Consider the following 13085-nt stretch of genomic DNA (forward strand, 5'->3'; position numbering starts at 1 on the left):
TCATCACCCAAAGGTGGAAACTTTTTAATTGTATGCATATATTATCAAGGGCAATTTATCATATGCATGGTATGGGAAAGATATCATACTATGAGCTCCAATACTTCATGCCTCAGGTCCCCTTCAAAGTTCTGTGTACCTGGAAGAAAAGAGGGCAAGCAGTAGTGCAGCATGACTTGATGAGTATGCTGTAATAGTTCATACTCTGGCAAATATTACAAATTTAATAGGAAAAGAAGGCCACCTAAAGCTAGGTACATGCGGTTCAAATATGCTGAACCGGCTGACATTTGGACAGAAGCTGGTCTAAGGACATACTGGAAAACTAGCATCCGGTCAGTGCCCACAGCCAATGGCTGCAAGCACTGATTAGTGTGTTCTGGCGGGGGGGGAATTCCTCTGTCAGAACACAAAGGCACAGCGGGAGGGATCAGAGTACTAGCATTGCTTATTTAGCACAGTGATCTCTCATTTTATTTTTTGTTCAACCCGCTGGGTTGAATGAGAAAAAAACTGAATGTGTGTACCAGGCCTGAGAGCAGAAGAAGCCCAAAATAGTCTCCGATAAGTGGAGCTAGTAAGAATTAAGTTATCTAAAGCATCACAGGTTCTCGGTTGGGTTGAGGTCTGTGTTTTGACTGGGTCATTTTAAGACATTCAGATTTTTGGTTTTAAAGCATTCACATGTAACAATGTGTGCTTAGGGTCATTGTCCTGATGGTAAAAGAACCTCTCCTCCCTAGTCTTAGGTGTTTTGAACTCTGAAACAGGTTTACCTATGTATTTGTCCTGTGTTTTTGCTTCATTCATCTTGCCCTCAGTCTTCACCAGTTTCCCAGTTGCTTCCAACTGAAAGCATCCTAACAATATGATGCTCCCATCACCATAATTCACTGTGTGGATAGTGTTCTCAGGGTGATTAGTAGTGTTGTCTTTTCTCAAGTTATAGTTATTTTGCTCTAAGGACAAAAAGTTCTCTTTTGGTCTAATGAGCAATCTTTTTCCGCAAGCTTGTTCTGTCTCTCACAATGATTTTGCCATACTGCTAATTGGATTTGATGTGAGCTTTTTTAGCAGTTGCTAAATAACAGTATTTCTGTGGATGGTTAATCCCATTTTAGCTGTGGATCTTTGCATCTTGTTGAAGGTTAGCAATGTTCTTCTCTGACTGATGCCCTCCTAATGGCCAATCTCTTCGTTTAAATAGAAAGTCTTCACTAGGCAGAGTAGCAGTTGAGCTATAGTATATTCTTTCCATTTTTTAATATTGCGTTTATTGGTCCACTATGCAGGATTAAAGTTTTGGATGTTTTTTCTTATAAACCCCACATGTTTTCATAGCTGCTTGGTTTTTATGTTGCTAGTTAGGTCACCTAAAAAAGGAGCCTTCCAGAAACACGTGTATTTATTTGGAGATTATGTTTCACTTTGTTGTACACATGAGGTTTCAGTTAACTTCTCTAGGAAGTTGGTTTCATCAAAGTTTATTTAGGGATAGGACAGCGGGGGTGCATGCTTATGTAATAAATATATATTCCTTCTTTTTAAAACATTAGGAACTAACAAAGATGTTTTCACGTCCAACATCATGATGTAATCCTCTGTAGATTGATGCCATAAACCCAGTTAAATGCATTTTAATTCCATGCTATAATAATACTAAATGTGGAAAAGTCAAAAGTGTAAAGCCTTATGTAGGCTATGTTTGTTTTCTGTAAAATTATGCAATATGAATGCACATCAAGACAGTTTATATTTAAAGGTTGAAAGTAATGGTTGCCATGTAGAGTTTAATTAACGTGTTCGTTCTTGAGAAAAAAAGAACAGTATATTGAACATATGGTTTTTTACGCTTTTCCAGCTAGCTAAGAATGACTCAGATATCCTTCTTGGAGTGGATGCTAAGGGAATCCATATATATAGTAAAGATAACAAAATAACACCGTTGGAATCATTTAAATGGGGTGACATCAGAAACATCTCATATGATGACAAGAAGGTGAGTTAACATGCGGGGACAGTATAATGTTTATTGGTTTGCCTTACAAAGGCTATTGGGAACCATATAACACTGAATATATCATTTACATTCCTGCATAATTGCAGTTGTGTGTTTCTAGAATGAACAAAAGATTTGTTTACAGTGTAATTAAATTTTGGATATAGTAAGGGAAGGGTTATAGGCCTGTCAGTTTTTTTGCCATCTGTGTGCCAAAGGGGAGATTTCCCTTCACTTCCTGTCCCATAGTCAAAACAGGAAGTAAGCAAAAATCCCTCCAAAGTAAGGAAATCCTGGGGTGTCACCAGGGCCACTAGAACTTGTGTCCCTATTGGAAGATTTCCCCTCTATTACTGTTCTGGTGTCAACCTAAAATTTGGGCTTCTCTTTTACTTTCACTTTCAATGAAAAAGGTAAACAGGACAAATAGAGAGGGTGAGGGAGGGACACAGGTGCTCTAATCTCTCTTCACTCTATCCAAAACAAAAAAAAAGTTTTGCTTTTTGTTCTACTTTAAAAATTATGTTTTGAAGTAATCTACTTACTAGGGTTATTCTTCCACTGTAATTATGCCTACAGAGATAGGTATTTGAGTAACAAAAACAGGTGTCATTCATATTTTGCATGTCAAAAATGCCTAAATGTATAATCCAGGCAAAACCAAATCTAATGAATATCTGTTAGAATATTGTTTTAGTTATTCTAATGATAGCTATCATTATCTGTAAGAAAATAATTCCTTATTAAACTGAGTTATTGATTGTGCTATGTTATGTGATTGGGGATACTCCCAAGGAAGGACTAGCGAATGCTACTTTGCATGGCTATTATGCTACAACTTTAAACCTCTTTCATACTGGGGATATGTCTATATGCATATACAGTAAATGCAGGTAATTACTTTTTTCAATGGCGTCATTCAAACTCAGTATTTATCTGCGTTTAGGTGTGCTCGGTTTGGCTTAGTTTTGAGAAAACAGAATTCTGTGAATAATGGGCCTAGAAATATTGCTGTTACTCCTGAGTGTGCAACAATATGTAACATGTACAGCAATTGACATTTTCAGACCTAGGCGCCCCAATGCGTGTTTACATTCGTATGTGCGTGTATGTGGGGGTGGGGTGGCGCAACACTTTTTTTGGGGGATTTAAATGTTTGGGTGTAACTTTATTTTTTACACCTTTTTCACTAAACTTTTATTTTATCACACGAGGGACAAAAAAACCCTAATTCTTGTTTTGTAACAGATTCTCTTTGATGAGACTTTAGGGGTCTTTTATACTCTTGATATCTCACTGATCCCCCCATTAAATCTAATAGAGTGAAGATTGTGCCCCATTAGCTTCTATCCCAACCACAGTGACTAGGGAAAGTAACAGCAGGATCTGAAAGTTTGTGTAAAACCGCCCACTTAGTTCTGACATATGAAATGGTGGCAGCAAAAGGGATCATATCATTTTTCCTTTAGAAAAGCTAAAGTTACTATTGAAAGTGTGAATGAATGTAGCCTTAGGGAGAGAACCATAGGTTGGGACAAAAATGTCATTTAACAGACTTTTTTTGTTGGTTAGATTTTTAGCCTTCTGTTGAAGTCTCAAAACTGTACATTAAATAATAAAACATATGATTCAATATTTCATAGAAAATAGACATTTACAATATTACGTAGAACAACGCATACCCATTTGAGAAATTGTCTCCTAAAAGGAGATATCAAGTGACAAGTCCTCTTAGAAACTTTCAATTATCACAGTGGCAAGCCAGGTCCTCCATATAAGTGTGAAAGCAGGCCATTATGGCTTAACTACATGGGAGATTTTAATTTCATACTGCTTAACAATTATTGATAATCACTTCATTTGCAACTTATTAAAATCAATATGCAGCAAATATGGTAATTGGCTAGAAATGGTTACATCGCTCAGCAGCATGAAATTAGTTCAGCCATAAGAATTAAGTTATGAATGTAGCAGAAATAGTTTTACACATTTGGTTTTCCAAAGAATTCTAAAGTAGAAATGTATGTTTCTTAGTCATGCAGTACAAGAAACAGGATCTTTAGTCTTTACCGCATAAAGTCAGCTTTCTATCACTCTAAAATAGTTTTTTTTGGCCTAGCTGATCCAAACTATTACCTTCACTGTGAGTGTTGTATAAACTCTGTGTAGCATCAGCTACATACTGTGTAGTACTGTGTTCCGACAGTGGGGCAGGGACTAAATCGAGTCAGGCTGAGCGCTGCTCAGCGATTCACAGAAAGCCTTGTATTTTCCTAATGAATACTAGGCTTTCTCTGATTGGCTGAGGTGGAATGCCCACAGTGGGCACATCTGCTAGGGAAGGTAATAGTATGTTTGGACCAGCTTGATCCAAGTGAACTATTTTAAAGTGACATAAAACTGGAGTTCAGTTTTATTAATGGGTTACATGCAGCTACTGTACATTCAGGATATTGGACAGTGGCAAAAAAGAAAGCTATAGGGACATCCCTTATATAACCCCTTCAACTCCTAGCTATTCTCAGTTTTTAGCTATTGTCCTTAGTTGATGGACCTCTTCTGTCTACTAATAAAAACTTACCCTTTTTTTTTTAAGTTTATTTTGTCAAAATTCCTAACTGCACCATAGCCACTAAGTCTTCTTTCTGTAGCTTCCAGATTGGTTAACTTCTTGGCTGAGGCTTGAGGAACCACACCCACACTCCACCAGATTGAAGATGTGGGACTGGTCTGTAATGTTGCTTTGGGCACTGAATTCTGCATAGATGCTCACCTTGCCAGATGGTGAATTGTGGCCATGGTTTAGCAATGATGGAGTCATGTCCCTGAAGACCCCTTTGGGGATATGTCCATTGCGGGGGGTTAAGTCAGGATGGGGGCTAGTCCCTTAAATCCTGCCCAGAGAGGTGAAGACTTCTGCCAAGGTATTTGCAGAGCTTGTGCCCTTTAAAATCTGTCCCAGAGTGCTGGTATGCCTATGTTGAGGCTACAGAGGATAGCAGGCTGTGACACTTTAAATGTTTTGTTGCAACCTGTACCTGTGGTGGATCCTGCTATCTCTTGTCTTAATGACATGTTATCTTTCTATAGCCTAGATTGGCCATAGACGGGCCGTTTGTCGGCCGATAAACGAAAAATTGGTCGTTGCCGATGCTGCCACCAATGTCCACGAAAAATGGCCGTTTTTCGTGGATTTTCCAGCATGACCGATAAAAATAAATGAGAAGATCCGCGAAAAACGGCAAATGGGCTGGCCCAACTAACGGCGTGAATATCGGCCGATTTTTCATGCGGACAAAAATTTGGACGATAAACGACCTGTCCTGCACTAATCCCGTGTTCAAGAACCTAGTGGTTAAAAGATTAGAGGCTCTTTTAGAATCTCTAATTTTTAGAATGGCCCTGTCATGAAACCTGCAGTTGCCTCCATGATCTTCTGCTAGACTCTTGCAGTCTGGACTAAGCACATGGGCCAAGATACTAGCTTCATCTTAACAGATTCCTTCATTCTCCACCATCTAAAGGTTTTACCTTTAGTTTTATACCACTATGTTTAAGGCTTGATGGATAAGCTTAACCAGATCTCTAAGATAAGACTCTTCCTTATCCATATGTAGAGGATCCTTTGGCTCAAATGTTGGTCAGCAGAATACCTGTGGCTGCCCTTGTAGGGGGAGTCCTGTTTGGTCCCTCCTTAGATAAGTACATTAAGGAGATCACAGGGAGTAAGAGTACACTCCTTCCCCAGAAAAATAAGCCTTGTGCTTCTGCAGGTAGACCTCCTAGTTTAAGTCTGGAACACTATTTCTTTGGAAGCTGTGGTTCACCAAGTCTAGCTCTTGGCCCTACACCTAACTGAGTGATTAAAGTCTGTCAGCCCTTTAACTTTCAATAAATGTTTATTGAAAAAGTTTCAATTTTAGAAATTTCATGTGTACAAACAGGGATATAATAATAAGAGGTGACAGATCAAAAGCAGTCGTGCACAGAAAAAACATACATAAACTTGGTGACAATGTAAATGATATGTTGAAAAAAGTACATCAACCATATCGTATCAATAAATCAGTGTAAAGAATGGTTGAGGAACTATACACCTATTGTCTAATATCCGACACTAATGAGAAAAGTAGTAGCGTTTGAAATACACAAATAATATAGTCGAACCAAGAAATACATGAAACACATTGCAAATTATCCTTGCAGGTGAGCCAGTAAAATAAAAAGGGGGAAGAAGGAGAGGGGAAAGACAAGAACGGATTGAACAGAGAATGTTAAAAGTTCTTGATCCTGGGCTAAGGGGTCTCCAAAGTTATAGCAAAGTAAAACTACCTATTGATATTGTAGGATCTAGGGGAGTGCTGGGTGGGCTGTGCCCCCAGATTTTAGTTGTGCCCCCCTAGTTCTCTGAGAGTGCATTCACTGATCCATGAGCCAATCTGATGGGGGCAATTGATGTAAGGGACAGGGGCGGACTGACAACTCATGGGGCCCCCAGGCAATAGGGGATAATGGGGCCCCTGTGTCCTTGTCCACACTCAAAGCACACCCAAAAAAGCCTATAAAAAGGTACCAGGGGCCCCCTACTGACCCTGGGCCCTTGGGCAGTGCCTGAGCGCTTGAATGGTCAGTCTGCCCCTGGTAAGGGAGCACTCTGATGCAGACAGATGTGAGGGGCACTCTGACTGGCATAATCCCATAGGAGGGGAACTGTGATGGTACTTACCTGTTGTAATGGGGCACTCTGATGGGGACACTTGACATAAGGGGACACTCTGGTGGGGACACCTGATGTAAAGAAGCACTGTGAAGGGGACACCTGATATAACGGAGCACTCTGGTGGGAACCCGATATAAAGGATCACTGTGATGGGAACAGTTGAAGTAAGGGAGCACTGTGATGGGGACACCTGATCTAATAGGGCACTCTCATGGAGATCTTGATGCAAGGGAGCATTCTGATGGGAACATCTGATGTAAAAAAGTACTCTGGTGGGGACCCTGATGTAAGGGGAACTCTAATGGACACCTTGATATGAGGGCACTCAAATGAGGACTCTGATGTAAAGGGGGACTCTGATGAGTACTTATTATGTAAAAGGGACTCTGATGAGGACTGCTGATGTCAAGGTTGAGTCTGTTAGGGATACCTGATATATGGGTGCACAGGTTCTGTTTAATCACACTAATCTAATGACAGCTTAAAACATATTAGTGTTTCCCAGGTTGTGACACTGTGTGACACTGTCAGTGACTCACACAGTGTTGACATTGTGCCTCCTGACTTTTTTTTATTGCACCCCCAGATCAGATAGGCTAGATCCGGCCTTGATTTAGTAGATGGCTGTCCCATGTAGCAGAAACAATTTGCTCAGCTTTTACCCTGTGAAATCTGCAGGAATATGTTAACTTAATATGCCCTTTTTCTCTTGTACTACCTTTTGCTTGATCCATTCTGACATCATCACACTTGCAATGAAATACTACCAGTGTTTATCCCAACATCTTCTAGACTTTAGTTGTAATGGTGTTTCAGGGGAAGGGGGGGTGAGGTCATGTGCGATGGTCCTTGCCTTGCAGCCATTACATACCCACCTTACAGCAGCACTCGGGCAGCAGGAACTCCTCAGCCTCAGCTAAGTGTGAGTTTAATAGCAACAGTTCTGCAGTTCTTAATTCTCTGGTGCCTCCACCTAAAGGGGTCTTGTACAAGAAGGGCCCCCTTTAGGACATTTTTATTCCCCAAAATAGATCACGTACTTGCCTTTGAAATAAGTAGGCCAACACTGATTTTTTTTCAATCTTTTAACTGAACTTAGTAGGTACAACAGGAGGACAAAAATGGTGGAAAATCCAAAACTCAGACGGGGAATGGTTTATGCCCACTGCTGCTCCGCTGGTCACAGTCTGGCCCTCCTAAAGTCAGAAGGACAGTAAACTGGCCCTTTCCTTAGAAAGTTTAAAGACCCTTGCTGTAGAAGAATATCTTCAATGGCCCTCGTGGCTTGCCTTCTCAAAACGGGGGCGAGACCCTCTAGGGGCTGCTGCCCAGAGCCTCAAGATACACCTCCTTCTCAAAATGAAAGGGCAATATGGGTTCCAGGATTTGGGTTCCAGTCATGGAGCCTAAATCCAGGCACACAACCTTTTCCGCAAACACCCATGACACTCCCTTCCTGGGGGGGGGGGGGGTTAATCAAGGACCTTTCCAGAATATTGCAATTTTGATTTGGACAAGCTAGGTTCAACTCACTGAAAAAGCTCACCAGGGGATGGCAGGAATCTCTGTACTCAACCTTGACACAGGACTCCTCAGCAGAATGACTGACAGATGATGTCATGTAGATCATCCCCGGATTTTGTGCTCTGCAATGCTACTGAGAAAAGGAATATATCCCTACACAATTGTATGTAAAATATGTAGCCAGTTTTTTCATATTACTTCTTTCATGAGGAGTTATACAAATTATCCAAAAGTAGTACACATAGATTTGGCCACTTTCATCTATCCCTATTTTGAACTAAAACTTTCTTACATCTATTTGAGATGTAAATGCTATCTAAAAGATTATATGGACAGTATATGCAAAGAATTGCCTTTTTTGTACATTTATTGCACTTTCCTTTAAGTTATGTGTTTTGTTTTAGTTATTTTTGGGTATTTTTATATTGTCGGTTTTTCTGGTATAGCTCTCATTAGTGATTAGAGTTTGCTAGATGCACACAAGCACAGCCCCTCCTGTAGGTTGTGGTTCATTATGTGAAAAAAGCACCACATTTTGTGTTACCCATGGTCCTACTATATGTCAACCCTTATCAGCAATAGAACTAACTGAAACATGATCTGCTCTATCATCTACTAGTTTGGCAACAACACCTTCTATACTATCTTTAGTAGCCTTTCCAGTTAAATTTCATTAATTTCAATAGCATTAGTGACCAATATATTACAATAAACCTTACTGACCATGGTATAACCAATGTGCATGTACATTTTGTCTTTAGTAATTAAATAGTTCATTATGTTATATAGTGGAAATATTCATGATCTTTTATTGCAGGTAAAACTTATACCTATTGACAAAAAAGCTGAAGCTTTCAAGTTTTATTCTAAAGAACATAAAGTCAATAAACTGGTAAGTAATTGTAAGTTCTAAAATAGTTGAAGCAGCTTATGCAAAATCCAAGTAAAGATCAGATGCAATGTTAGTAGGTAATTTCAGATATCATTAGTTAAGGACTCATTCACAAGGCCATTCATGGCCATACACTGCTCAGAATATCATATTTGTATGGTGTGTATGGTGTGGGAACTCGCTTCAAGTGGTAGAGCTCTTCTTGTTAAACACACAGCAACTCGCTTTCTTTTCAGGGCTTTTTTGCCCACTTTTATTTAAGAAAGTTCAAGAAAACACAAATGCTTCCCACGCAGGGGTATCCACCATCAAACACAACAATATTCAGCCTCCTGGCTTGCACGCAGTTTTAAGTCTGCCTCCTGCAGACTCTTCCCAAAATATGGCACTAGCACACAGCTAGTCTGGCTTCCACCTCTCCTAGGTGTAGCCCACCTGACTCCACGGCAGAGACCTCCCGTCTGCCGGGGTGGAGCCCTCCTAACTGCCGGGTGGAGCCCTCCTAACTGCCGGGGTGGAGCCCAGAACCATGGTTAGGACTCTATAAAAAGGCCTGCACACACCTGTGCAATCAGTGGGCTGGGGGTTCTCAAAACACGGACCCCGGATTGGAGATTTCATCCCTCCCAGATCTCTTTGAAATCTCCAGGCTCCAGATCCCAAAACAAACTTAATGAATAAATGAGGAAACCAAAAAGTCAGTTTCCTCTGCAATACATTAACTCTCTGGAGCCCCTCAACCTGCCTGGTTGAGAATCCAGGGTTTTCAGCTTTATTTCGGCCGTGGCAGGACACCGCAATGCCACATATCCCCCCCCTTTGTTTTGACCCCGTAGGGGGCGGAACACACAAACCTAAAACCCTTGCTTTAGGCCTTCTGTGCGGGCTATCACCTGTAGAGGTCCAATCCTGGCTGACTTCGTTTTCATCAAAGGGAAACACTACTCCCTGCCCCAAGAGGTGACTTCCCCTGTCTCCCCTTACTTGGGCTCTACTACTTCCCCGTGCCTTTTTACGAGTGCGCTTCCAAAAGCGCGGTCTTTCTAATTTTCTTAAGACTATGCTAGTCCTTTTACCACTAGGGGGTTTACAAATCTCAGTACCCTTTGTAATCTGGGGTTGACTCCTAAGCTTTAAATGCCTGGTACCTGTCATATTACAACGTGCGCTCTCAAATTCCTCTAGACCATCCCTTTTTGCTTCATTTACTTTTACAGGGGATATATTTTTAAACCCTTTAGTAACAGACATGGGCTCTTTTATTGTGGCATCAAACTCTTTTAACATCCCCTCGTTAAGCTTTGGGCCATTTCCCTTAGACCTTTCATTCTTATAACTTGGGCGTTTACTGGACCTTTGGAAAACTTTTCCAGAGTGACCTTCCTTACATAATTCTGCATTTGGGTAGACGACCCCAACCACATCACATATACATGTGTCCTCCGGCACTTCTGCCCAAACCTCTGTCCTGTCCAACAGTACTCTGGTGTGCCTCTCATACAGATTACTGCTATGAAGCAACCCAGCAACGCACTGAAAGACAATTTTCACCATTACCAACAAGGATGGTATCACAGAATTCCTATATTGACCATCTTTGTTTTGTATAGCCTGTAATACCCAGCTCCGATTAGCGGGACTCCACTGTACCAGCTCTCCCGAACATGGAAGAGACAGTAAGGTATACACCGGCTGTACACTCCAGAAGGCTAACATTTCCATCAGCAGGTCTGTTATAAGAAGACAGCCTGATTCCACACATAAGACCTTCCTGGAGACATGGAGACACTCATTTACTGATGCCTCAGAGGTGGTGCTTCTTAAAGAGGCTTCCTCTCGGCTGGAGGTACCCAATACAATAACCTGGGGCTCTCCCAGAGCGTAACCAGGTGTGGGATTCACCCAAATACTCTGAGGCTCAGTGTCAATGAGCTCTTCCACGGCTTCTCTATGGATATCAGTTTGGTATACTACACCATTAACTCCTTTATGGGCTGTGGGCAAAACTTCTGCTGAGCGTTTATCCTCAATGGTGCCTTTTACCAGCGGTGGGTTAATTTTGGCAGCGACAGGAGCGCCCTGGACTAATAGCTGCTCCTCAGTCCCTCTATTCAGCACAGCAGAAACCATGTCCACCCCATTGTTACCCACAGAGGCATCTTTTATTAATGCCAACAAGCTTGTTGCCCATCTGTCCCAGTCCATCGTCCCTGTGATCCCATCAGAGGTACTACGCAGTACCACTCCAACCACTGAAGGAGACACAGAGGGACAGAGTGGCTCTGTATCAGACCCATTACCTATATCTTCATAATCCATATCACACTGAGAGACTCCTTTTCTAGGCACAGCAGGTTGCAATTTCCTACTCTCACCACCGTGACCTAGTGGCGTGTCATTCACTACAAAAACTTTGGCATTAGTGGATTGCATTAACCCATCATTATGAATACGTTCATACCTTTTAGATTCACCATTGCCAGACTGAAATAACAAATTCTCAACACTCACTTCAGATACAGTCTGGTCCACCAGAGCAACATCATAGTTATCCTGGGTTACCTTAACCACCGTTGCTAGGGGAGATAACACATCCTGCTTAGTGGTCACCCCTACTACATTTAATTTAGCATTCTGTTTATAGGACATTGGTGCAACCCCAATATCAGTACTCTTCACATTGATATTTTTAACCGTTGCCTCCCCACTAAAAGCATTATACAGAGGCAAGTCTTTCTCACAATCAACAGCAGTGGGTTTCCCAACTGGGAGTATCCCATATTTATAGCAGAGTGTCTCAAGTTCAGTCTCAAGCAGTGCATAAGTGTCTCTCACATTTATCTCAAAAGTACCAGTCTTACCCACCACTGTAACAGGCTTCACCTTCTTCACTTGAGTGCGTGGGATCTGGATCCTTTCTGTCATCTCCTCTGCTTGGCTTTGGCCAGTCAGTTCATCCATGCAGCTATAGGATGATACTGTGGCAGGCCCTTCTGACTCCTTGGCACCCCCTGCAGGCACAACAGGTACTTCCTCACTGTTGCTAGAGGTGGCTGCCAACATTTTTAAACATGAATCTGGGCTTGCAGATGAAGACTTTTGCCCAGTAGCACCCTCATCAGTGGTATTCCATAATATGGGGCAGGTAAAGATACCATGCCCAAACTGACCACATTCCAGGCAGGGTATGGTTCCACCGATAACCTTCTTGGGATAAGGAACCACATCTCCCTTGTAGCCCCTTCTCCTGGTTGGCAGGCTGTCTCCTGTTGCTATGGGAGACGGCACTCTCCCCACTGAAATTTGTGGATTCCTCCAGATGCGCTGAACTCTCATCCCTGCGTTGCCACAATCCTCTGCAGACGACTCTTCTCTCACAGGGTCCACAGGTCTGAAGTCACAGGTGTTGCTATTTGCAACCACATTCTACTGAAACTTTGTGGCAGCCTGCTGCTCCTTCCTGGAACTCCAAGCAGGCTTCCCAATTGCATACCCAGACCTTTGTCTGGTTCTGTCACCTTGAACTGGAAGCTGGGATAAAGGGCACTTGGAGACAGTGTGCCCCCATTCACTGCACCGCAAACAGCGCTCTTGGGGCAGTATCTTGGCTGAACTTCCAACACTGCATCCTCTTTCAGGCTTAGTACTCTGCACACAGAAAACTGGTTTCCTTTCACCAGCATTGCCAGGGACAACAGCATGAACTTCCCACTGTGGCAAACTCTGTGCAGCCATGTATGGGGCTTGTTCTGGTGATAACAACCCCTCCAGCCACAGGGCTCTGTCTCTCATTTCAGAAAATCTTGCTTCTTTGAGTTTTGACCGCCCCATCTTTGCAGTCACTCCACAACACTTTTGCACAGTCCAGCAACACAATGGAGCACTGTCTCTTTAAGGAAAGTTCCTTTTCTCTGCAGGATCTCCTCACCTGCACACACAGATAGTGCAGA

At 42.1% G+C, this 13085-nt stretch overlaps 1 protein-coding gene across 1 annotated transcript in view; it reads left to right on the forward strand.

Moving 5' to 3' along the window:
- The window catches only part of LOC149469874 (merlin-like), a 97645-nt gene that overhangs the window by 58592 nt on the left and 25968 nt on the right, over positions 1–13085 (forward strand). Inside the window, exons 9-10 of the mRNA XM_089668478.1 lie at positions 1862–1999; positions 9061–9135. Of these exons, the coding sequence (XP_089524604.1) occupies positions 1862–1999; positions 9061–9135 (213 nt within the window). The remainder of the gene's footprint in view (positions 1–1861; positions 2000–9060; positions 9136–13085) is intronic.

Source organism: Staurois parvus, unplaced genomic scaffold, assembly GCF_062004578.1.
Source record: "Staurois parvus isolate SC_StPar_1 unplaced genomic scaffold, SC_StPar_1.0 ptg000058l, whole genome shotgun sequence".
NCBI lineage: Eukaryota > Metazoa > Chordata > Amphibia > Anura > Ranidae > Staurois > Staurois parvus.